This window comes from Corvus hawaiiensis, chromosome 1 (assembly GCF_020740725.1).
Source record: "Corvus hawaiiensis isolate bCorHaw1 chromosome 1, bCorHaw1.pri.cur, whole genome shotgun sequence".
Taxonomy (NCBI): Eukaryota; Metazoa; Chordata; class Aves; order Passeriformes; family Corvidae; genus Corvus; species Corvus hawaiiensis.
Genome location: NC_063213.1, coordinates 9763646 through 9790198, shown reverse-complemented (window position 1 = coordinate 9790198; position 26553 = coordinate 9763646). Strand labels below are relative to the sequence as shown.

At 38.9% G+C, this 26553-nt stretch overlaps 1 protein-coding gene across 2 annotated transcripts in view; it reads left to right on the top strand.

Moving 5' to 3' along the window:
• The window catches only part of VIPR2 (vasoactive intestinal peptide receptor 2), a 51721-nt gene extending 31179 nt beyond the window's left edge, over positions 1-20542 (top strand). For both annotated transcript variants that reach the window (XM_048328518.1, XM_048328441.1), the window contains exons 6-13: positions 960-1101; positions 3865-4015; positions 4924-4984; positions 6718-6787; positions 9818-9909; positions 13076-13205; positions 13292-13333; positions 14950-20542. In XM_048328518.1, coding sequence (XP_048184475.1) covers positions 960-1101; positions 3865-4015; positions 4924-4984; positions 6718-6787; positions 9818-9909; positions 13076-13205; positions 13292-13333; positions 14950-15123 — 862 coding nt within the window. In that variant the 3' untranslated portion in view covers positions 15124-20542. The remainder of the gene's footprint in view (positions 1-959; positions 1102-3864; positions 4016-4923; positions 4985-6717; positions 6788-9817; positions 9910-13075; positions 13206-13291; positions 13334-14949) is intronic.
• Positions 20543-26553: the final 6011 nt, after the last annotated feature.

Below are 26553 nucleotides of genomic sequence, written 5' to 3'. Positions count from 1 at the left end.
CAGCCTGATATTATGTCCTTTGCCAAATTCAGGGCTAGCAAGGCTGATCTGTTCTTTATTTTCCTACACTCATTGTAAATATTCTTGTTTTAGTAGTTTCAGAATGGATTATACAGTGTTTGTTGAAAATCTCAACTGGAAGAATATTTGGAAGTTGCCACTGCACACTGCCATTACACCTATTGCATCTTCATTCTTTTGCTGCTCATACTTGCTAAAATGCCGCATCTTCTGGCCTATTTCCAGGTGCAGCTCAAGGTGCTGGTTGTGACCACAAAAACCTCTTATCAATTTGGTTTCTGGGGATTTGATATATAAAAAAAATTAGGAAAATCTTGAAGGGATTGTATTTTAAGGGGAAAGCCCTCAATTTATAGCTTGCTTCCCCTGAGTACTCATTGACTTACTTGGAATATTTAATCTGCCATTTGTTTGTAAGACTTTCACATGGCTGCCAGACAAAAGAAGAAAAGTTTCGCATTCATTGGATGGAAAGGATAGGTGATCAAATGTTTTGAATGCATTTTTAATTCCTCCTGCATACACCTACATCATAGGATCAAAAGTCACTATGTGCAAAATACAGGAGTTAAATAAAAGAATGAAACCAGAAAATAATAAGCGAGAGCACATCTGAAATACATCCAGGATAATCAAAGTTGTGTTTGCAAGAAAAACACTGGAATGAGCGCACACAGAAGGATATAATAATCTATGTTTATTGTCAGTTTATGTTAAAATGTGAGAGAAATACCACTGGGATCTTTTAGTCTATGATACTGAACAGAAGTAAGCGATAAAAGGAAACAGCAAGGCAGCACTGACAAAATGACAGAAAAGGAAAGGGTATGCTCTTACTCAAGGTTCGTATTGCTAAGAAATGTCCAAAGAGTAATAGAAGTCTGTTCAACATTTTCTGCATCATAACCTAAAATGCCTGTTTTTAAATCTCATCGTAGGAAACTTCATTGTACTCGGAACTACATCCATCTGAACCTGTTCCTCTCTTTCATTCTAAGAGCCATCTCTGTTTTAGTCAAGGATGATATTCTCTATTCCAGCTCCAACACAGCTCACTGTCCAGAGGATCAAACCTCATGGGTAATAAACCTCATTTTCTACCTAGTGTTACCACTATTTTGTCACTGAATTTTCCTCCATGATCCTTTTAAATATTTAGGAGTACCAAGATTTCAGTGTAGACAGTTCTGTAGAGAGTATAATGACTAGGAGAATGGTCTGTTAGAATTAGCCAGAGAAAGAAGGTTGCAGCACAAGTAGGAGACATTAACATTGTTTGCATGTCCATGAAGGACAACTTGTCATCAGCTAAGACAAATCATAACCAGATATAGCTCAGAATAAGTATGGCCACTGCATTAATCAGCTGGGAGAGTTGAAGACAAACAAGAGTGCCATCAGCTGGGAGTGATTAAAGGCAGATGCTCTGGAAGTGTTCCAGCAGGTTTATCAGGGGTCCAGGAATTGGACAGGTATCAGCGGAGGGAGGGAAATAACTCAGGAAATTAAATATTTGCAGGAGTTTTCTTCATTAACTCCTCTGTACTTCTGGGCTGTGACAGAGGTGTTATCATTTCTTGCATTCTTGGCAAGCTAATATGTTTACTGTGTTTTCATGCACAGGGTTTAAAAAAATCTCAAGTGTTGCTGTTACAAGACTGACCTATATATCATATTCCTACTTCTCTGTCCCTGTTATTTCAGTAAAAAATCCCTTCTAATTTTAATTAAGTACAGTTTAAGCTTGTGAGAAAAAAAATGGAAGAAGATATTTTTCTCTTGATGAAGCCGTATTGTCCCAAACCATGAAGTTCTTAGCAGTGACTACCAAGCTGTACATAGGAACTCATAATGTGGGATATTTCTAACAGGAAAAAACAGGAACTGAGTTGGTAGACCCCAATTAGGCAAAATAGATAGTAGACAGACTGCGGGGTAATCAGAAGTTCTTAGGTCCTAGAAAGACTATTCAGTGGACTCTCAAAATGCTACTTGATTTCTGCAATTTCATTTATTCTCCAGTTATCTTAGCTACAAAGCCTTATAATTTCCTATTTAAATATGTCCAATTTTGTGAACTGCTGAGTAATTTCTGTTGCATTGTATGTGGGATGATCTGGCACCAGCCTGGCAAGGCTATTCTGTCTTACCCTGGCTTGGTGCTGCCTTTCAGAGCACACGGAGTTTGCCCCTTTTGTCACATGTGTGTGATGTTCCACAGTTCTGCTGCACTCACAGAGGTCTAAAACACTAAAACATACATAAGGCACTGTAAGTAGGTCCTGGGTCTGGATTACATGGAGCACTAATTTTGGCTAATTTTACTGATAGATACCTTCACTGTTCAGCATCTGCAAACACAGCTGAAACAGAATTACTTGCAGGAGGAAGGGAAAATACTTTGATGCAAGGTATATAAATTGAGAATGTAATACAAGGGAGTATTGGAATTTATAAGGGATTACAAAATTTTCACTGCTAGTCTGATTGTATGGAATCATAAACATAAAAGCAAATTTCAACTTGCTTGACAATTTCGCCTTTTCACACATTTTGAAATGCTAATTTTTATCCATTTTACATCTTCTGGCCCATTGCTGATCTGCAACGGATATCCCTTCAGTGGATATGAGGTCCGGTGGTAAGATCAGTCTTACCAAAGCTAGCTTTCTAACCTTGGTTGTAGGCAGCTAAAATCAGGTGAAATGAATTCAGGCCTTTGGACTCTTCCTCAGTTTTCTGTATATGCATGTACATAGGCATGAATACAGACATGTACGTTACTTGGGGTGCACTGAGGTGTCTGAGACATCATAGGGGGCTGATGGATACAAAGAAGTATCCATAAGGAGGTCTGCCCTTCTGGCTTAGCAGCTGGTGACTGTGTCTCACTTCTTAATAGACATCTATGTTTAGAGACAGGAATCAATCGCTAAAAGTAAGTTACCTGCTTAGGTATCTGGTGTATTTGGAATTTTAACAGAAAATTTGAGGTATGAAGGGTATTTAAACTGGAGAAGTGAGTAAAGCTGGCAGAAGCTAGAGATTTTATTTGGTCCAGTTTGTTTCGTCTGTTACATTCACAATATCATCACATTTCTCAGCACATTCTCAGTCCATATGAACATTTTCATATTCAATTCTCACATCCCAGATTCCTGCTGGGAGGTACCAAAGTAGCAGCAGCCAGCACTGTGGAACATCAGCAGCACAGACATCTGAAAATTAATTCTGAAGAGCAGCACACAGACTATAAGTATCATTTTTTGATACATGTCTATGTGTTTTGTTAACTAAGAAACACTAAAATATTTTCTAAAAGGAAAATATAATTTTTAGAAGTCCAGTCAACTTTTTCTTCTAAGTCTACTTAGTCATCATGTAAAGTTATATTTTTCACTCAGTTTCACATTTAGCCTTGAAAATTCATAAAGCAGTTTCTTTGTTAACTGTTACCGTGTTAGGAAGTCAGATGAGGTTTTAATACATTTATTAGACTCCTAGTAGATGATCATTTAATTTTATAGCCATTCATTAACAAACCATTGCAAAAGTGTGCATTTATTGATAACCACCATGTTTTTCAATGTTTATCCTATAACGATTTCAAAATTTCTGAGTGAATTTGCAATGAGAGCCATCTAAATAATTTTTAATAATTCACTTTCTTTTAATATATACAGTAACATTTACAATGTTACAATTTGCTTGACTGAAGATAGAAAATTCTACTGGACCTGGTTTACCGATATTACAAAGACAGCTAAGATTTATAGGCTGTACTAGTAAAAATAATACGGCATCTTTCCTGCAACAAATTTGATCCCTCTTCTCATATTTCAGGTGGGCTGCAAGGCAATTCTGGTGTTTTTTCAGTATGGTGTCATGGCAAACTTTTACTGGCTCTTAGTAGAAGGACTTTACCTCCACATCCTCCTTGTGCTAATATTCTCCCCCAACAGACACTTCACAATCTACCTGCTGATAGGATGGGGTAAGAACTCACACATCATCCAGTAATGTTCTTTTTTCTGTATGTGAGTGTTAGTCAGGTTCACTATTTCATACCAAGGTAGTTGAGCTGTCTCTGTTGGTGACTCCTCAGACTCACAAGTTCCTCAGTTCAGCTCCAGCACAGGTTACAGCTGCTGTAGCACAGGAAAGAGTAGGCACAAAACTGTTGGAGCACCACTGCTGGCTTGATCCCTGGCACAACTTCCACCTGTGCCGTCTGCACCACACCCAGGGATTCCTCTTGTGCAAAGACTGCCACTGCAAAACATATGATTCAGGTGTCCTAATTTGCGAGGAAAATTAAAGTTTAGCTGCACAGCCATGAGCTGTACTATGCAATTTTTGTTTTTGAAAAGCCCAATAATACTGCCCATCTGGTTTTAAATACATGTATTCCCTTCATTTACAGAAAGTGTGTTGATATTTATATGGAACACTTTAATACTTCCAGTAATAGGTGGTCATAAAACATTTGGGTGTTGCTGGGAAATGGGAATAAACCAGTGTGTGGACAAGGTTCCTTATGAAATGATTTATAGTTCAATTTTATATTGCAGTCCTTGGAGGTGCATTGGGAATGCACAACTTGTATCTATTTTCCTGTAAGACACTCTGACACCTTGCAAGAAACCTAAGAAAGGCTTTTTTTTTGCGTATTAGTAATTTTGGCTGCATTTTTATAAGAAATAGACCCACTTCCCTGCAGTCTTTGTTTCTAATACATTTCTGACATCATGTAGCTCATCAGATGGGCCTCTCCCTCCATTCACTGAACTGTTTACTATGTGCTGTGTATTTGGGCAATAACTGGTTACTAGTAGGACGAACATTTTTTTTGTGGACTTGCATTTTTGTGATCATTCTCTAAACCTCTTTGGCATTTTTCAGGAATTCCTACGATATTCATTATTACGTGGACAGTGACACGGATCATTTTAGAGGACACTGGGTGAGTGTGTGAGAGAGAAAGCTGTAACTAAACTGAAAAATCATGCCCTACATAATTTCAAGGCTTTCTTTGCAAGACCTCTAAACCAAAGGCAAACTCCTTTTTCCTTTGTCATTATGATTACAGAGGAACTCTGAAGTGTAATTAATCTTTAATCTGACTAAACTTTCAGAGGACTTAGAGTATTTGGAGCAAAAGTGCTGAGCCCAGGGTGAAAATTAAATATTCAGTTTTTCAGGTTCAGTCTCACATTTTCACAAACAAGTTCCAGGCATCTATAACCTGAATATCCCACAAGAAATTATGTAATTTCAATTGCACCTGTCAGTTGCTTTCGATCTTTCGGCTACCCAGAGGGTCAGTGATAAGTGCACTCTGGAGAAGTGCCCTTACACTAAGTGAAACTAAGCTTTATTCCCAAAAAGGTCAACATCCTCTATGATGTCTAATGGTACAGCCCAGTGTGCTTGATATTTTAGCTGATTTCATAAAATCATGGGATGAGTTGGGTTGGGAGTGACCTTGAAGATTGGTTAGTTCCAACCCTTCTTGCCTTGGGCAGTGATGCCACACTATAGACCAGGTTACTCAGAGCCCCATCCGGTCTGGCCTTAAACGCTTCAAGGGACGGGGCATCCACAGCTTCTCTGGGCAGCCTGTGCCAGGGCCTCCTTACCCTCACAGTAATGCACTGGTGAGGCCACACCTCGAGACCTGTGTCCAGTTCTGGGCCACTCACCACAGGAAAGACATTGAGGGGCTGGAATGTATCCAGAGAAGGGCAATGGAGCTGGTGAAGGGTCTGGAGCACAGGTCTGGTGAGGAGCAGCTGAGGGAGCTGGGGATGTTTAGTCTGAAGAAAAGGAGGCTCAGGGGGGGCCTTATCACTCCCCACAACTCTCTGAAAGGAGGCTGTAGCCAGGTGGGGATTGGTCTCTTCTCCCAGGCAACCAGTGACAGGACAAGAGGAAATGGCCTCAAGCTGTGCCATGGGAGGTTCAGTTAAGACATCAGGAAGAATTTCTTCACGGAAGGGGCTGTAAAGCATTGGAATGGGCTGTCCACAAAAGTGGTGAAGTCACCTTTCCTGGAGGTGTTCAGGAAATGATTGGATGTGGCCCTCAGCGCCATGGCCTGGTTGACATGGTGGTGCTTGGTCAAAGGCTGGACTCAATGATCTCAGAGGTCTTTTCTAACCTAAATGATTCTGCAACTTTATGAGGAAAGAATTTCTTCCTAATGTCTAAATCTCTCCTCTTTCATTTTTAAACCATTCTCCCTTGTCCTATCACTACATGTCCTGGCAAAATGTCATTTTCTCTGCTTTTTATAAGCCCCCTTTAAGTGCTGAAAGGTCACAGTGGATTCTCCCTGGATCCTTTTCTTCTGCAGGCTAAGCAAACCTGACTTTCTCAACCTGTCTTTGTAGGAGAGGTACTTCAGCCCTCTGAGCACCTTCATGGCCCCCTCCAGACCTGTTCTAATAGATCCACATCTTTCTTATGCTCAGGACTTCACACCTGGATGCAGTGCTCCTGGTGGGGAAATTGAGTATGCATATTAGAACAAAGGAAATAAAATTAATAGCAGGAAATGACTGAATGCCAAATTCTAGGCTAGAACAGGCATTATTTCAGTGTGCTTTGACATGTTTATAAGAAATACTTCTCCTCATAGGTCCTGCTTGCCAGATGATATTAATGTCAACATGATTTTCCCTCTTTTTTTTATAGTTGCTGGGATACAAATGAGCATGGTGGTCCCTGGTGGGTTATACGAATACCAATTTTAATTTCTATTATAGTAAGTAAACTTTGAAGCATGAATTATAGATATTTTCAGCATTGTGCAGTGCATGTAGCCATTATTCTTTACTGCTAGTTACAGATAGGAAAGAATTCTGTTTTAATGAAAAGAAATTGTGCTGCAGGAGAAATGTTAAACAGATGCCAAGGCCATTAAATTTGTTGCCTTCAAAATTTATCTGCCTCGTATTAAATGAGCAGTTGCTTTTATTTGTGTGTTGTTCTTTCTTTAACATCTCTCCTGTTTATGAGCCTGGAGGAAGCAAAAATCTAATTATACTTTTCAATGAATTGCATATTTGATTTTGTGTGTAAATAGTAGTCCTGCAATTGAGAATCTGATATAAGTCATAAAAAAGTGTATGTCTTTCTTTAATTGGTAGCCTACTGAAATATTTATGGAATATGAAGTGTTTGCAAAATAATACCATTTGAGAATGTTTCACAGGGCTTTTCCTGTTTGGAACTCATTAGAATTACTGGAGTAGTGTAATAATATTCCTGTTCACTGTAATGATTGTGTAATTAACTTTGGGCATAATATACTACAGTTATATGTCCATTTCTGAAAACAGTCAGAGAGCAAATTAATGTATTTTAGATACGCTTGCTTCATTTTTAAAATCGTAGGCAGAAAATCTAGGGCATTATTAGATTACACAAGATTTCAGGAGTTTGCATTATGTTTGGGCTTGCCTTTCAATCTGTGCCTGATGAAAATCATTTTGGGAGGAATTCCTGTCATCACCATCAGAGTGAATTCTGCAATTTGAAGAGAAAGAAGAGTAGGCCATATCTGTGAAATGACATAAGGTAAGGCCTTAAAGATGTTTTATGTTATGAAGAAATGAGCATGAAACAGAACTACAGCGTGATGGGAATACTCGCACCTCAAAGGAGCTGGAGAATGGGAGACGATCTGGAATGAAGAAAATATGCTGGAAGATAAAAGCAAAACAAACCACCTGGTGTTTAAAGGAAAGCCTGTTCTCTGAATGCTCAGTTTGAGCAGCTATCTGATAACCAGCTGAGACTTCATGTGCCTGAAGGCAGTGCTCCTCCAAAGCAGTCCTAGACCTGGAAGTGGAAGTTATCCCAGGGCACATTGCCGGACCTGAACTGCAGCTTGTTCTTAGTGAAGACTGGGAAATGAGTTGTGATTTAAGCAAATGGACTACTGGTCAGGCAGCAAAAGTCTGATATCTCTAACAGTATTGTGAGAGTGGGTTCTGATACCATTCTGCCCAGTGGGAATGACTTCAGTTAATTCAGTGTGTCAGAACCCTCCCTGGCATTTTCTCCTGCGAATTTTGGCTTGAGAGGAGTCACTTGGCAGACTTTCACACTTCATGCTGTACACACTTCAGAGTTACTCAGTAGGATGTGACTGTTCCAAATGAATGTGCTGTTAACCCTATTCTTTCCTTAGCCACCAATACTGGCTCCAGTGCATGTGGCAAGTTAATATCCCTTGTGTGTGTGGTGTGTGCACTCTGCTGCATTAAGTCTGCAAATAAATCTGCAATAACAGGCTTCTGTCTGTTAGCTTTATAGGTAAGCCTCTAAGTAATCATCTGCCTGAAAAAATGTATGTTAAGTTCAGCAAAAGCTTATGTTTTCTAACATTTATTTTTTATTCTTTTTTAAAAAGATATTAGATAAAATTTTCCTAGGTTTTTATTTCACCACTGTCAGTTCCTTTCACTCCCTTCACCTGTCATTTCAAACAAAATGTTAAATACAGAGGGACATGCAATTGCTATGATCATGGTTTATTTATTAGTATCCCAAATTCTACAGCCTGTGTTAGAGAAGACACAGAAATTAATTGAACTTGAAAATCTTAGAACCAAATTTTTAGGCAAAAGAAGAAGGCTTCCACCAATACATGATGACAGAGATTTATAGCAGTGAGACAGACACTGCCTAGTTAGGTACCCCACCTCCAGATTTTGTGCTTTGGGATGGGGTTAGTTTAAAACACCAAAATTCTCATTCACACAGTGATACAAATTTTTCTCTAGATTAATTTATTCTAAGATGTGTGCATTTGATGCAGCTGTTTATGTAGCTGGAGTTACAGTTTTCAGCACACTTGTTGCTCTGAAGGTGTAGATTCCAACTGTTCCCTTACTTCAGTATGGACGTGCTATGTGTAATGTGCAGTTTTCTAGACCACATCAAAGAATCCAACACCAGAAGGAATGGTGACCAGAAGAAGCCAAAAGTCAAGGTTGAAGAAGTAATGAGTGAGATTTACAATATACTGAGTTTTATACTTCAGTTTTCTGGACTGGTTAGCTTCTGATCATAATAATTTTTTATGCAAGTGCCTTTCTATAAAGTAAAACATGAAATAAAATACAAAATAAAATAATGCCACTGTTCTGTCTTAGAGGGCTGTAATGAGAATTAGACCGCAGGGATTCAGCTGGACTAGCTGATCTCCAGAGGTCTCTTCCAACCCCAGCTATTCTGTGATTCCTTCATTCCTAATGTCAGCATTAATATCCAATGCAGTCAGATGCTTGTGAGAGGCCCTTTTTGTGCTTGATTGGAGTAGACATATCAGCTGTGCAACAATCTTCTCTAACGCTAATTCAGACAGAAAATACTGAAAGCTGAGGTGAGGGACAAGGGAGGGTCAAATCTGTGTCTGGGCTTCCAGTTGTGAATCCATGTGACAATTCAGGACAGTTTGATTGCAGCAAATCACATCCAGTGTCCCATCCTGCTGGGAAGTCTGTCCTCAGCTGAAGTAGTGGAAGGAGGATATTTCTGAAAACTGAGGCTTTCAAAGACTTTTGCCAGCCAGAGCAGCACTGGTGGGCATGCAGTTGTTGCTGGACATGGCAAACCTGATGCTGCAGAACACAGTAGGTCTGGTGCTGCAGAGTTGAGGGCTTCTGGAGGGAGGTGCACGACTCCCACTGCTGACTTGACTCTTTTCTGACTTGGTAAGCATTTCTTTGTGCTGTATATTGAGTGGAGAATTCAAAGATCACCATTCTATTTGTTTTCTTTGCAGGTGAATTTTATACTTTTCATTAGCATTATAAGAATCTTACTGCAGAAGTTAAGATCTCCAGATGTTGGAGGAAATGACCAGTCCCAGTACAAGTAAGTCATACTTTTAGATATTATAGACAGAACCAAAATAATCTCTTTAAGATTTCATCTGCTGAAAACCAACATCTGCTGTGTTAATATAATTGCACTTAATTTAGAACTACTTTTAGATATGGGTTAATAAATATAACTATGCTGAAATGGAGATAAATATGTATTTTTCAAACACTAAATTCAGTAAAAAATATTTAATTTCATAAAGACCAATAAGCTATTCTTGAATTTGAGTTTAATCCATGAATCAATACGCTGATATAAAATATACCAAGAGTATTATCTTTCTTTTGATACATAAATATTTCATTTTGACATAAGAAAAGTTTCAAAATCAAAACATTTTCCTTCAACCTCCTTAAAACCTTTTTTTTTAATTTCTAAAATACTTAAATATATTTTAAGAGCTGAAAAGAACTTACATTGTTACCAAAAATTTTTATATTAAGTATAGTGTTTTATATTGATTTAAAATGCCATCTTTACTTTTCTAGAGGAAAATGATTGTTTCTGGCTTAGATCAACTTCATTTCTGTTCAGACTTCTTTTATGTTTTGGTTTGAACATCAAATCATAAAACATCTCTTTGTTTCCACAGCTTTAAAATCAAGGGATGTTTGGGCACAATTCAAATACATTGCTAAAATTGATTTTGTTCCTTATTGCCCTATCTGTTATTGTTGTTTATTATAAGAGCTGCTGGATATGTCATAATCTGCAATCAAGAGTCTGTTGCAGCAGGTCTTATTTTAAAGCTCAGATGCAGACACTGACAGTTCGGGGTGTCAATATGGTACTTCAGTGGCAAAACCTAACATGAACACTGAAAATCCAAAGCTGTGCAAGTGGCCTTTGAAAATGCGCTCCTGGATAACACCTTTCCTTCATTTAAAAAATACTGAATTCCTGTTCTAAAAGCTGATAAAACATGGTATGCAGAAGTAAAGAATATCCTTAAAGCCAAGAGAAGCAGGACCTTATGTGTTTTGTGGACAATGTGACGTGTTTGATGCAAAAAGTGAAGAATTCTGATGTGCCACAGAAAAGTCAACACAACAGGACTGACGGGCACCTTTGTTTTGCAGAGCTACAAGGGTCTTGTTTTGTGTTTGTTGATTCAATTATCTAAACATGTGGGAAAACTTAATGACTCTAGGTGAAATTGTGTGGTTGCCACATTATTATTTGGCAAAATGGCCAACCTATAGGCAGGAAATTCCTTCAAGTTTACTTCTCGTGACATAAACTTTTCTTTCCTTCCATGTGGTATTTATTTATCTTTTGAAAATGGGGCATTCCCTTCCCTTCAGTCCCACCATTTTCCACAGTTTACTGTAGCACTTCATAATATGAAATATTCACATTAATAGCAACCTTGTCCTTCATTATTCAGCCCTGCAAATTCTTTGATTTTAGCATTTGATTGCCTGATTAAATTTGTATTTCTGGTCTTTAGCTGATACCCGTGGGAAAGTAGATTAACCTCCTCAAGAAACTGCATCTACAGAGCAAATTAAAGATCTGGGAGGCTCATTTTTAGAATTGCAAATGTGTTTTCTAAAATGCAGAGAATAAGGCTGTTTTGTTTGTCCCTTTCTTTCACTAAAATATAAGTCCAGTATAGCGAAAGTAGCATCAACGAGACAAAAATTATTAAACCAATCGTGGAGTGAAAGTGAAATATGAATCTAAAATGAATACTACTCATGCAAGTCGCCATTTTTCTTCCCTTCCCCTGAACCTGCTTGTACCTGGTTCCATCCTTTTTGTTGTTCATTTTACTTTTGCAGTGGATAAGGCTAAGTTCAAATAAAATCAGTTTTCCATTTCACTTGGGAAACCGGGGAATTTGCTGCCAGTGTCATCTCCTCCAGCAGTAAATTGATTTCTTCTGCTAAGGAAAACCTATTTGTCCTGCTTCTGGTATCATCTTTAGATGTGGGGGGTTTACTATTCTTGAGAAACTTTACTGTCAGAAATTATTATTTCCACATAAACAGATGCAGCCCCTGGGGCATTATAAACAAGGCAAGGCCATGAAGACAGACAGAGAAAAAATAAAACTACTTGAAATACCTTAACTTTTCTTTTAAAATAGGTGAATTCACAACAGCATCCTTTCATCGTTGAATCAAGTTATATTCATCAAGACAGTGATGAATTATGGAACTCAACATTATAACTTCTCAAATTTTATATGATACTAGACATCCAAAATTGTGCATGACTGGCCCTGTATAATATATAAAACTGATGTTATTAGAGTGAAATAAATGACAGATAAGGTAAAAGTAGCAATTTATCATTTCATTAGTTTCATGAGCTGTTTGTCAGAGCACTTCTGCTTAGAAATTTAAAGATCTCTTTCCTTAACTTCAGTAGTGTCTTCTGCTAAAATTTGTTAATTGACAACATTGAAAAATATTTAATGGTGTATGCTTAATACCATCAGTAAAGCTATGAAGTTTCAGTATTTGGGGCTCATGAAAATCTCACGGATGAGATTACTCTGGATTACATTTCCTAGGTACTGTTTGCATATTGCATGTGTGCAAAGCACAGACTAACCATACAGTTAAGGAAAGGAAATTAACAGCAATTAACCTCAAAAGAGAGATTTTACCTTCCATGCTTGAGGACCTGTCAATATGACTTTGCAGGAAGGCATCATTCCTTTGCACTTTGAACAGTCTGAAGTTTTAATGCCAGGTAAAAAATATTTTGAGAGATAGGAGCAGCTCATGACACTTTGTCAGATGTGGTCCTGTGGAATAATGCAGGAAAACCCCATGCCCAAGAACCATGCCATGAAACCAGGCTGGGAAGGGGCTGTGTGTCAGACACAGTGGAGGACAGGTCCTACACCCCACTGCTGTACAGAGGGCAGCTGGGGGCTTTTACAGAGGCCCTGCCACCTTCCTCCAGCTTTTGGCAGAGTGCAAGGTCACCAAGACCAAGTACAACATGGAATTGCACATGCCAGAGTTACTATGTGGGTAACCTGATTGCAAGCCTGAAAGGAAAACAATTGGTAATAAATTATTGTTACTGTTTATAAATCCTAAATCATACCAGGTTTATGTAAATGACATTGCATCAAGTTCTTATCTCAGTAAAACGAGCTCATCATTAAATTTCAGCTTTTTCTCTTTTCTTTACCCAGGAGACTTGCAAAATCCACATTGTTGCTTATTCCGTTATTTGGAGTTCACTATACAGTGTTTGCTCTATTTCCTGACCGCAGTTCCAACAATTATAAAATAATCTTTGAGTTGTGTTTGGGATCTTTTCAGGTAAATTTTAAGGTTTTTATTTAAAAAAAGTTTTATTGACCTAGGTGAGTGGTGCCTACTAACTAAGGAATATTGTCTCTTTCCAGGGGTTGATTGTTGCAGTCCTGTATTGCTTTTTGAACAGTGAAGTAAGTCTCACCTTTCCTACTGAGAATGTTAAATATTGGTTTTAGTAAATGTATAAGTGTCCCTATAATTCTGCTCTGATACATGAAACTGTTTTAGAAAGTGTTTGCATTCCCATTAATAGAATATATTTGTGACAGTTTTTATGCAACAGGAGAAATCAGTGTAGTTGGGTGAAGAGTTTTAAGAGCTGTTTAAAATCTAATTCCTTGCAAACTGAGATATTAGTGTCTTCTGTTATTTAACATGATCTAATCTAGCTCTGTTAGAAGCAATATGGGTTGCACAAGTGAGGAGGAACAAGCCTGGAAATTTATCCGGAACTGGAAACACCATTTAGTAAGTATTTAGGAGTGATATTCTGTCAGTATCTAAACCTCAGAACAGCAACAGATTTTCACAAGTGCTCAGCATGTCATAGTTTTCATAGTCTCAACTGAAAAAGATGCAAGGAATTCCTTTTGATTTCAGCCACCATGCAGTGTCTGACAGAAGGAATCTGTCTGAAGAAGACACCTGCCTGCACAGAGAATTAATATTCAGCTCTCCTGAGTGCTATTCTGGTCTTTGATATTCCATGAGATGCTTGATTTTGGGCTAATCATTTGATTCTGTGCCTTGAGTACATGTGATAAGTAGCTCGATACCAAAAGCTATTGTTGCAGCACAAGTGATACAAAACTGATTTTTAAAGTGGCCTTGGGGCACCTCTTCACAGACAGCGTAGGCAGTCTTTGCCTCAGTTATGTGACCTTGGTAAAAACTGATTGCATACTCTAGAGGGAAGGGATGCCGTCTAGAGGGACCATGACAGGCTTGTGGAGAGGGTGAAAAGAACCTCAGGAGGTTCAATGGGGCCAAGTTCAAGGTCCTGCATCTGGGTCTGTGCAGTGCCGACTGAGGGATGACGGGGTTGAGAGCTGTCCAGCAGAGAAGGACTTGGGGATGAAGAATGGACCGTGAGCTGTCAACGTGCACTTGCAGCCCAAAAAGCCAACTGTATTTGGCCTCAAAAGAAGCGTGGCCAGCAGGTCAAGAGAGGTGAATTGTCACCAGTAAAAGACAGATATGGACCTGTTAGAGCAGGTCCAGAGGAGGCCACAAAAATTCTCAGAAGGCTGGAACACCTCTCCCATGAAGACAGGCTGCGGGAGTAGGGATTGTTCAGCCTGGAGGGGAGAAGGATCTGGGAAGCTTTATAGCGCCTTACAGTACATAAAGAGGGGATTATCAAGAAGATGGCGAAAAACTTCTTAGCAGGGCTTGTAGTGGCAGGACAAGGGATGACACTTTTAAACTGATACGTGGTAGATTTAGGAAGGAAAAAATCTTTTCTTTGGAGACACTGTAACAGGTTGCCCAGAGAAGCTGTGGGTGCCCCATCCCTGGAAGTGTTCAAGACCAGGCTGGATGGTGCTCTGAGCAACCTGGTCTGGTGGAACGTGTCCCTGCCCACGGAAGGGGGTAGAACTACATAATCTTTAACAGTTTGTACCAATCCAAACCATCCTATGATTCTGTTCCTAGAGATCCCCATGTGACAGCCAATAGACGTGGAAAAGTTGCTCACATAAAAGAAAATTTTCAGCTCGTATTGTGCATTTTCTTTTTAACACAGGTGCAGGGGGAGCTGAAAAGAAAGTGGCGGAGTTTGTGCTGGAAGCAGACAGCAGGCAGAGATTACAGACTCCACAGCTCGTCCATTTCTCGAAATGGATCAGAAAGTGTTTCCCAACTCCACCGGAATTCGAGAGCTCACTCATTTATGCAGACAGAGACCACCATGATATAAATGAGCTAGTTCCCCCAAAACATGAAAAACTGTGGGATATATCATTCATTATGCAGCTTGATGTGATATTTTATAAAATGTACAGTTTTGTGCTTTGCTTTTATACATGTTGGTATTTCGGGAATTGGTTTGTGCAGCCAACCTGTTAATAACAGAGAAGCCTGGATACTTTCTGTTTTGTTTAAATGGTATTCATATTAATTCTGATATTCTCTTGCAGTTTACTAGCTGTAACAATTCAAAAATTCATTGTTCATAAAAGTCCCTTTCCCTTCCAACACAGCTGCAAGATCAATGCAGGGTGTCCTGCTCAATGCAGACTGCTTTGCCACATGTAAGGGTTAAGATGGGAAGCAAGATAATTTCTTACACTTTATTTATACTTAAGGAAACATTGCCTTGAGGATTAGGAAATTCTTTTCTAATTATGGAAAATAAAATTAGAAAAAAAAATCTAAGACCATAATTAACCACAGTGGGAGTTTAGTGTGCTAATCCAGGAAATCATGAACATGATTTACACAGGGGGAAAAAGGTAGTAATTCTAGGCTAATGGCATAAATTTCAGAGATTACTTTCTACAGACTTCAATTCCAATCCTGTTGTCACTTTCAAAAATGCCCAGTTTAATGTTTGGGTGCAGAATGTAGGGCTATCTTTGCAGTCCATACAGAAAAGACTACTATATCAGTTTTGAATAAAACTGCACCATTTCCCAATAGTGCTAATGCAATCATCAGTTGTTTTTCTGTTTTAAGTCAGAAATTGTGTTGATCTTTCATTAAGCAATTTTCTGAAGAGGTATGTTTTATTGCTAAAGCAGCCTGGCATAGGATAAACGGCCTTGGATAGCACATTGCACGGTGAAAACACTGGTTTTTTACAGTATTATCACTGAAATACGTCTCTAGGACTACATATTTGACTGCAAAACACAAGGACTATTGCAGTGAAGTTACAACTCACATTTAACAAAAAATGTAAATTCTTTTAGGTTTATTCGGTTCTATATCTATCTGAAATGACTCAAAATTTAGTCCTGACCATGACTCCAGAAAAAAACAATTAGACAGAATCCCTAAAAATTACCATAAAAGGCATAAAGAAGGACTCTTCAACAATGCCAAGCCTACTTAAAAAAAAAAAAAAAGGCAGAGAACTGACTGAGTCTTATAAAAATACACAGAACATTTCCACTCTTTAAAAGAAATAAACCAAATGATGTTTTCTTCCCATGTCACGTTTAACCATATCCACCCTACATTGCAAGTGGGAATACAGTGTATTTGCATGAGTACCTCCATACAAGCCATTGCCCTCTTATTTCAGATAACAGATTGTATGGAGCCAGCAGAATCCAAGGTCCCTACTCTTGTCAGATAAAGGTAAGAACAGCAGCAAGGGCGTCTCTTGGCAGGCATATTTGTACATCCTTGAAAATATTACCAGTACTGGGAATATTGTCAGCAGGTGTCAAAGTGTCCCTACAACTCTTGGTCTGATTTAATCCAGCTGTTTATCAGTCAAACACAATTTTTTTTTAATGGGATTGCCCTGGAGTGATAGAAAGTTTTGTCAGACCAAAGATAGAGAGGCCCCCATGTAGTTCACATTACTGCAGAATGTGGTATTACCAGTAGGTATCATTTGAGTTAAACAACAATCACTCAATGAATTGTTACTCGCAACACTCGAATTCAAAGAAGCTCTTGATCACTTCCAGATCATTCAGAGTGTTTTCTGCTTGGCAAAGTAGCTATGAGATTCTGGATTCTGGAAGTAGGCTGCCCAAGGACGTTCCCATGAGGTCTTAAAGATGTCCCCCTAAACATGTATTTAAACTAAATATATTCCCAAAGACTCTAGACTGAGGAAACACTGCTAAACTTTAGTATTTTTCCTGGATTTCTGGAAAAACTTACCACAAACTCTTAACTGCAAATTTATGAAGACCCATTGGAGCTTTGGAAGTTGCTTTTATACCTAAATTAAACACATCAGTGCACTTTAGGCTTCTTTGTCTGAAGTGTCATTGGGACTGCTCAGCTCCCTGAGATGTGACATGCAGGATGTTCTTTTTTTCCCTAAATTTCTAGTGTACAAAGGCACATGTGACAAGCTTTCAAGTGTGCTCATCTTTTTGCTCAAATGAGGGTATGTGAGCGAGTTGACACACAGACAGAATCATAGCACAGAAACAGAGGTTTCAAGCAGTCATTTCCATCAGTCTGTTCTGCAGGATGCATCACCAATTATACATGTTTGTAACACATTGTATCCTAGAGAAAACTTTGTTCTAATTAAGTGAGCATGGAGAAAATCTGCACTTTTAATTATTTCTGGGTTATAAAAAAGAAAAGCCTTAATAAGAAAATACATTTTATATTGCAACAAACCAGCATCGTTTCCTCTAACAGGGTGCAGATGCATTTGGGCTTGATTCTACTTTTCATGTAGGGTGAAATGCCACGAGACAATGAAGTTTTGCCAGTGGGAGAACATAGAGGGCATCACTTAAGTTTGTAAAGGACTGTGTGGACATGCAAAGAATGGCACACAGGGGACAGAGGTGCTGTATATATTTTTCTTTCAAACTAATGAAAAGTACGGTACTTTGGAGAACCTCATCCCTCTATTAATAATCTAAATACAGATAATTTGAATATTGTTTTGTGAGACAGTTTAACCTCATAATGCTTTGTGTAGAGGGCACTGTGCTCACTTGCTTTTACCCCCAGAAAATTTCTGATTTCCAAATAACTTTATGCAAAGTTACAGCATCAACCCTATCATCACCAGTTTGACTTACAGCTGCCTTTTCATGCACAGATACACATTATATAAAAATTTCTGTAAAAGGTGCAGAACAGTTTGACAAATGTAGGACTTGATCAGTGTTTTGCATCTTTACAACACCCAGAATGAGACAGCTTCTCATGGTATTGTCTTTCATTGCATTTTACCAAGGAGTATGGGATTAGATGTTTTTTCTCTGTGTTGTGGTGACTCTAAAGAGTCAAAAGAACAATGCAATGTTCATGGCCTTCTGTCATCCCTAATCCTAGTTCTCAGTCCTACCAACATCAGGGGAGGAAGTAGAGGCTGCAAGACAAGTGTAACCTTTCCCTGCACCTCCCCTTCTTTATTCCTTTACTTCATTTTTCCCTTTGGTTCCATCAGGGTCCAAACTGAGTTGTAAAGTTTTCAGAGCAGGAAACTGGGGTTTTTTGTCCGTTCCCACTGAAAAGCCAGTAGCACAGCTTGTATTTACTGAGCAAGAATGGTTCAGTTCACTCCCAGTACTGTGGTTAATTGTTGTGCTTTACCTCCCCTAGAGGCACCATTAATTCTGAGTGATTTCTGTTAGCATTACCTGCTGCTGATGCCTGAGGAACACAGTGACAGCTTGCTCTCCACTTACTAACCACAACTTAAAAATATATATGGACACTGACTTAAATTTTCCTCTGCAGAGTCAATTTCAGCTGGGTGCTTGATAAACTCAGGTGAAATTCATCTGACCTGGTTTTGGTGTCTAAAAGCTGCATGCTTGTCTCTGAGCTAAAGACTCTTTTGAAGTGCCTTCCATAGTCATCATAGAGAAATAGGCACTAGTTGAAGATGATTCCTTCCATGTTCAACTGGACATCTGGGGTAGGTAAGCTGGACCTAGTTTTCTCTGTACTTACTATAAAATGAGCCTGGGGTAGCTGGCTAGTACTTAAATTTCTCACTCCATATTCTGAATTAGGTAAGATGTATCCCTCCAGATCATGAAGTTATCTGGGTAATGTTACATAGATACCTCTTTTTAAGCCAGTTAACTAGGGTTGGCCTAACTCATCCTCCAAGAAATGTGCAGTGTAGCTCAAAAGGTCAGGTAGTGGAGGATCCCACAGTTCATTTGGTCAGCTGTCCGTTCCTTCCATGATAAAGCCCATAGTTTTATGTCCCATTTTGATTTGCCTGGCCTCAGCTTCCAACAAATGTTTGTTGTTTTGGCTTAGGTGTTTGGCTTTTTGACTTTTGTAGAGGCACCATATGCTAAAAGAAAGTGCTTTAGAGTACCTGGAATTCTCTTTATGTCATGTGCTGCAGGTAGCCAGCTGAGGAATACCCAGTTTAAGCTTGTGATGGGACTGTACTGTAGCAGCAATAGATAACTGGTGGCAAAAAGCATTTCAAAAAACCTCCTACAGTCAAGTTGGAGCCAGCCTGCCCCACTCTGTAGCATCTGCTCCACATCCTGATTCACCCCAGGCTTCCTTTTGCCTTTAACACAATGAAGGGAAAAGCAACAGGCATAGACCCTCAGCAAACCCGAGACTGTCTGGGGCAGATTGATGAAATAAGGCATTGACACACTCCACGTGCAAAGACTAAGATGAATCATCTGCATCGTTTGTCTCCTATTTTTCTAAAAATCATCTTCTGTTATCTGCGAATTTGCCCAGTCCAGCAAAGCAATTTGGGATAAAGTCCAAATTCAGTCTATACAGATTTTTTTCAGACATCTCTAATGAAAAATCAAGTACTAAATATGTCTGATAAAAAGAAAGACCTGGCAAGTAATCTGCAGAGAAAGCTGCTATGTGTATAAGGGTCACTGCCTGAACAATTACTGTCTGTGCATAGTGATACAGGAAATACCTTTACCAACAGAAGTACCTTCGTGTTACCATGAGTGCCTATATAAGCTGTGGGCTGTCAGTACTACCCTGACATGATCAAATACAGAAGTTAGGATGCAGTGCTATTCTGTCTATGAAAAAAAAAAATTCTTTAAAAAAACAAAGGTGTTCTAACATGTATGTTACAAGAGGATAACATTTAAAAGGAGCATTCTGTGATATGGTTTAACCACTCTGTGTTGAATCTGGTTCTGCCCAATGATAGCAGGTTGTATTTAAATCTAAGCCAGCAACATTTCCATTGTCAGCTAAAAAAAGTGACTGAAATGTCCCAAACCCCTCTATTTCTCAAAGCACTGTCATAAATTTATGATTTCCTGCAGCTTTTTTTGTGCTGGCACATTAGTATGAGTATTACTTCAAAATTCTCTTTTGTCATCTTTGTTATAACTTTATATCTGTCAAGTATGGTAAAAATTAAAGATGATGTAAATGAATGTGATTATTTTTTACAAAATGTACAGATTATGATGTTGTATAGTTTAATGTGTGTAAATAGGTTTCATACTGTAATTCTCTATGGTTTTCTTCTGGTTTTGCTCTTTTGTTCTTTTCTGGTTTCAGTTTTTAATGTCACATACCTAACAGCCTTCTCTGAGATGTTATATATAAAGCTGTGAACAAATAAGTGTTTACATCTTTATGCTATACAGATAATAGTAGTCAATAACACCATAATGGACTGAAGAGGAATCAGAGAATAAACATTTTAAAAGTTTTGCACAAAATTCTGTTACTTATGTTTTTTAAAAATTGTGTAAAATCATGGATTTTTCTTACTGATTCAGTGGGTCAAGGCCATGCTGAAGGATGTGGCTAAGTTAATACTTCACTTTTTAATTCAGCAGCTGTTAGACACACATGTAAAAGAAAAACAGCCCCTAGCTTCACTGAGCTTTCTGCAACCTAGATATGCTTACAGGGGCATGAGAATGGCAGCCACCTAGAGCAGATCCAGGTGATCCCATATGTTGTGTATGGTACCATCTCCATGGCCAGCAGCTATTTTTGATTTATCACAGCTTGCTCAAAACTTGACTGCGCAGTTATCTGTCAGAAGTACAGTATAATGCAGTGAGAACAAAAGAGATCTGTAGAGACAACACCATATATCATGTTTTTTTCCCCAAAATATATGTGTCTATTCCTATACCTCTAATGGGAATGGGCACAGGGAAGAGACTGGCAGTGGTGTGTTGCTGGTGGGGCCAGAGAGAGAGGGGAGTACATGTGGGGGAGGAGGTGGCACCTCATGGGGCAGTACTTGCCCTGGCAGCAACACTGAGCAGGGACAGAGGATGGAGCCCTGTTTTGGTGTCTCTCATGGACCAGAGAGTCCGTCCCCTTCTGTGTGTGTCTCTATGAATCACAGAAGCCACACCACCCAGAGGGCTCTTCTGAGCCTTTGGGACACCTGAGCTCTCATTCTCTCCCACCTTATGTGAGTGCTTGTAGGGGCTGCATCAGTCTGGACCCTTTGGCAACTCACAGCGTGTCTGCAAAGAACTTCAGTGTCCTTGCCCACATGCATGTCCTCTCTCCCTCAGAGCTAAAGGGGCAGCCCCACAACCAGATTACCTTGAGGTCTGCAGGTGAGCTGCTCTGGAGCTGATGAGCAGGACAGCCAGGGTGCAGATGAACATGGACACTGGGTCAGTTCCCATCAGTTCTGGTAACAGCACCTGTAGGTTTCCACGGCAAATCAAATGGAGAAGTGGGTCCCTTACAAAAGTTCTGGATAATTAGAGAAATGGTTATCCCCAGAATACAAGCAGTGTACTGGGGAGGGGAAGAGTAAGGGAGCCTGCACTCCAGAAGCAGCTAAAAGAAGCAAACACTTCTCTGGAAGCTCCTGCATGGTCACACTGGGCAGTGTCAGCTGCAGGAGTCTCTCTGTACTCATGTCCCCTGGTCCAGAGGCTGAGAATACAGCACAAAGCTCCCTTTCCTCTGATTGCACCAAGGAGCTTCTAACTGGGACATTTGAAAAGGTAAAGGAGATCAGTAGATGGGATGGTAGAAGAGTCAGAAGGACCATCTGTCATCCCTTCATTTCTGTAAGAGAGCTGAACCAAAGAACTACAGCAGATAGTAAGAGAAAAGGTATTGCAAACTCTGTGTGTGTGTGTTTAAGTTTGGTATGGTTTGTAGAATGAAGTTACTTTTAAAGAACACCTTAATATAGATTGGGATATATTATGAGCTAGCTGACATGCAATTTAGGTTGACTTATTGTATCAAACTATTTAATAAGTAAGTATATGTTGCATCAAAATATAGATTTTTCACACAGGACAAATAAATATTTTTCATGTAATATCCTATGAAGTACCCTAGGATATTCCATTAAATATGGATATTGGATTTGGAAGACAACAGAAATCGAAATGAAGAGCTGTGCTTTATGTTGAAATCCTTCTGGATTTCTCAGTTGGTGCCTTTGTAATTGAGACTGCTTCTCAACACAATCCTCTTAAACTGTGAAATTCTCTGTTCAGAAAGGCTTTATTTAGCAATAGCCCTTGGCCATTGCTTATCCCTGGTTTCCTGCTTATACTCTTCACCTGCTCTTAATTAGTGCCTTGGGCTTTGCCTGTCTGTCCCTGTAGGATATGAAAAAATAGTGAGGGAAATAATGAGGGAATCAGTAAGCAAGTTTATAACAGTATAATTAATAATGGATCCTGACTACAAGGGGACATTTTGTTATACAGAACTGCATTCACGAGAAGCAATTTGAAAATTAAAATATAATCTGAGTAATACACAAAATTGTGCTATAGAGGATGATTGTGCCTTAACCAGGTGATGAATTGGACGATTTAATCATTCCTGCAGATTATAATTCTGTTATTCAGATAAGTACCAAAATCATATGGCCTGTTTCAAAAAACACTTAACTTGACCTTATTATTCAAAAACAAAAACATGAATAAAAACATTGTTTCCCTCAAATACACAACATCTTTTAAAAATCATTTTCATTTTGCCTTTGAAGGCCATAACATCCTGTTTCTTGGACTAGGACTGACACTGACCATGCCATAATTATGCCTCCCCTGCTGGGGGAGAGTTTTAGAGTCTTTGCCAGGAGTCCGAGAGATGAACGGGGCTATCAGCCTTCTGTGCTTTCAGATAGTTGTTTATTAAGTCTTATCAGAGAAATAGAGCCACTTAACGTGACCCAGACATAGCACAGAGCACAGAATGCAAGAGAATGCCCAATTATCAAGATTTACACAGTCTTTTAAAGGTGAATTAACCAATGGTCACTAAAAGAGTACATTATTTTTACTTTTCCACCAATGTATAATAAATCATCTAGTCACATAGACAGGAACTGTGTAATTCTTTATCCAGTCATCCCAAACTACTTCTACTGCAGAATATGGGGTAGTAGAAGAAGAAGATCTGGAGAACAATAATCCTGCATTTTGAAGTGACAATCTTACATAATATTCTATCACCTAGTTCACACCAGTGTAGATTCTAATTCTTCCCAGAGGGTAGGCAATTTTCTCCAAGGACGAAGGTCAAAAACACTGTTTTCCAGGGGGGTAGAACCTTTCAAAACAGGCAGAGAAATATTCTCTGCACTCTGGCTTCCTACAAGGACAATAATTTATCAATTTAGACACTTGAAAGTACCGTTTTGTTTTGAAGCATATGGAATTAATGTTGTTAATAAGTAGGGGTTTTTTTAAATCTTTGAAAAGCCCAGCATATACCTTGATCAGGGTATAGCTCTGGTTGCTTGTCCAGGTGCCTCAAACATGAGCTGAGAGCAGCTTGAAAGACACAGGCAATACTGGGGGGTTTTTATCATTTAGGCCTAGTCCATTTCTATCTAACTTGAAACATCGCAATTAAGTGTTCTATTTATAATTCTTCTTTTTGACTGAATGCAGCACTAAAAATCCAGCCCAAGCACTGCTCCCTCCTCTTGGGTATTACATACCCTGCCCCAGAGGAGGCCTTGCCTGGTGCCTGCAAGGTGCTGCTGTGGGGAGCCCCATGTCCCCACAGAGGGTTCAGAGAGTCTGCTGCTGCCCCTCACACACTATTCCCCTCTCTGGCAGTCTGACAGGGCTGTACTATAGATATGTTGAAGTTTTCCCACTCTTTCAGCCGCTTATGAAATCTGAATCTTAGTTTAAACTGTGAGATCCCTGATTTTATTGTCCCACTCTCATGACATCCAGTAGGAAGATACTTTACAACCCTTTCTGGCTTCACTGCAGGGAAATACTGAATTTACAGCAATGCTATCAAACATACTAATGGATTTAAAGGATTAAAGTTGAGTAACAACTCTTCTTGGATGCACAAAAATCAGCAGGAGGATTTTTTTTATGGTTCTGGTACCTATATAAATTTACTTCTACGAATGAGTCAAATATTGACTGGCATCACATAAACTGAAGCTGGAAGTTAGAAAGTTATTTGCAAATCACCAGAGGAGTGAGGTGTTGAAAAGGCTTCATCTCAGGAAAATTCCACTTTTAGATTCCTGTTTATATGACTTAGGAGGAGTAACACATTATGAGTCTAACGCAGCTGGGGATTAGACCTCATGACCCCATGCACTTGTATTTCCTACACTCCCATCAGCCTATGGGATCTTAACTGCATTAATATGTCCAAAGTTTTGGAAAGAAACAGGAAAACGTTAGAAAAAAATTATAAACTTTTACAGATCTGAGCGTTAAGACAGATGAATTAGTCACAAAAATCATTAGGTTTTGATCTGTTGTCAACTGCTATTACAAAACTCGCTATTAACGCTATTTCCGTCACTTATTTCAGCTGTAGATTCAGTCTGGTGCTGCTCCTTTGTGCCTGGATGAATGGAAACTGCTGTGACGTAGATACTTTGGAAGAAATGTGAGCACTATAAAGAGACTTTTAGTCTCAGTTCATCTTCTTCCTCTATTGTGCTCCTTATTCATCACAAGCCTAGAAAAGTTCTTCCAATTTCCTATTCATATACTGATCCATGAATAGTACAACTGTACTGCTATATATGTACTCCAAATGTCTGGGCTGAATAGTTTATTTCCTCTGAGTTGTAATTATTCATCTCAGCATTTGGCAATGTTTTCAAGTGGTTTTAACTTTCCTCATGCAATGTGTCATCAGGTTTCAAAAATAGTAGTTTCTTTGGACAATCTGGGTACTGAAGTATTAGGTTGGCTCATAGGGTAGAAAATGGCCTGTGACCTTCACAACTAACTTGTGGTCAACTGCTTTAGCACATTTAAAAATTCAGATTAATGCAAAATAGTAAATTAGAAGAAAAACATCAAGGAAAAGAATATGAAGTTGGGAAATAAATTGGGGTAAAAGCTAGGATCTAATTTTGAGGAAATACAATTATGCTCTAGGACAATGGAAGTGCAATGGGAGGGTTGGTTTGGGGAAGCCACATGTAGAACCAAGTGAGTGGGAAAACGGTTGTGGTAGGAAGTGAGGAGCTCTGCTGAAGGTTCATTTGACTCAATTACTACTTGAGGACAATTTTCTTGAGGAACTATGAATGATCTTCCTAAATATTTTCTACTGTGTATGTGTGAAGCTGAACTACAACCTAAATTTTCAGCAACGTGCAATGCAAGCAAAACCTGACCAGTTTTGCTCCAGTTTGCAGCAAGGATATACAGTCTGAAAAATTTAGACATCCAGATACAATCCCCCTATCAACTGATGGTCTACATTCCTGTCCTCTTATATAGAAATTTTACACATTTTAGATGACATGAAGGCCATTTTTTGGCTCTCTACCTATGAAAAAATGAAAAGTTTTCTGATTATATAATAGAATTGCAAAGCACTGATTCATCTTCTAAGACAGAAAAGACAAAAGCCTTTCACCCCACCAGACCAAGAAAGTATTTTTACACCAATAAACCAATAAGGTAATACATTTTGAGGGTATTAAACATAAATCATGAATATTGATCTCATTACCAAACTTAAACACTGTGGCATTAACTATGTCAGCTGATGGATTGTGTGCGCTGTGATTTCCACAGCCAAAATCACTAATGAAAAATAATATTCCCTATACTTTCGTATGTCTCGAATATTTATTTTATGATTCTCCCAAACCAAAACACAATAATTTTGGCTTTCACTCTTCGACTAGTGTCCAGTTTGTGCCTATTGAATTGCAAATGCTTCACTAAAGGTACAATCCCAGTAGCCAGCAGGCTGTCAACTATCAAAGTATAGCTCAACACCAGTGAAGTAGGAAGTCAATTTTTGAGCACAATTCATTAATTTGCCCTTCAGTTTTCTACTTGAAAATAGTTAGCCTTTAGTTTCGTTATTAATACAGCTTAAAGTTTGCCATCTACCTTTGTAAAACCATGGATTTTGGACATGCTGGGTCAAATTCCTGCAAGGTAACCTATGGCCTATCCCAGCCTTAACTATGTGTCTGCTGTTCCTGACCTATTTATTCAAACTGTACTTCATGTCCCTCAGCAGCAGGCACTGAACAATCTTAAGAGGGCAGAAATCCTCTCAGGGAGATGTTTGTCACAAGTTCTGGCTGGTGAAACACCTATGCTTTGTGTGCAATTCCTCCTCCGATGAGATCCACAGATGTCACGGTATCATAGTAGTTGTTTGAAGGAAATTAATTGCTGCTCTAAAATAAGTCTTCTGCAATATGTTTTATTTCATCTTCTGCAATGATCAAAACCTAAAAGCATCTGGATAGCTGCTTACCCTAAAT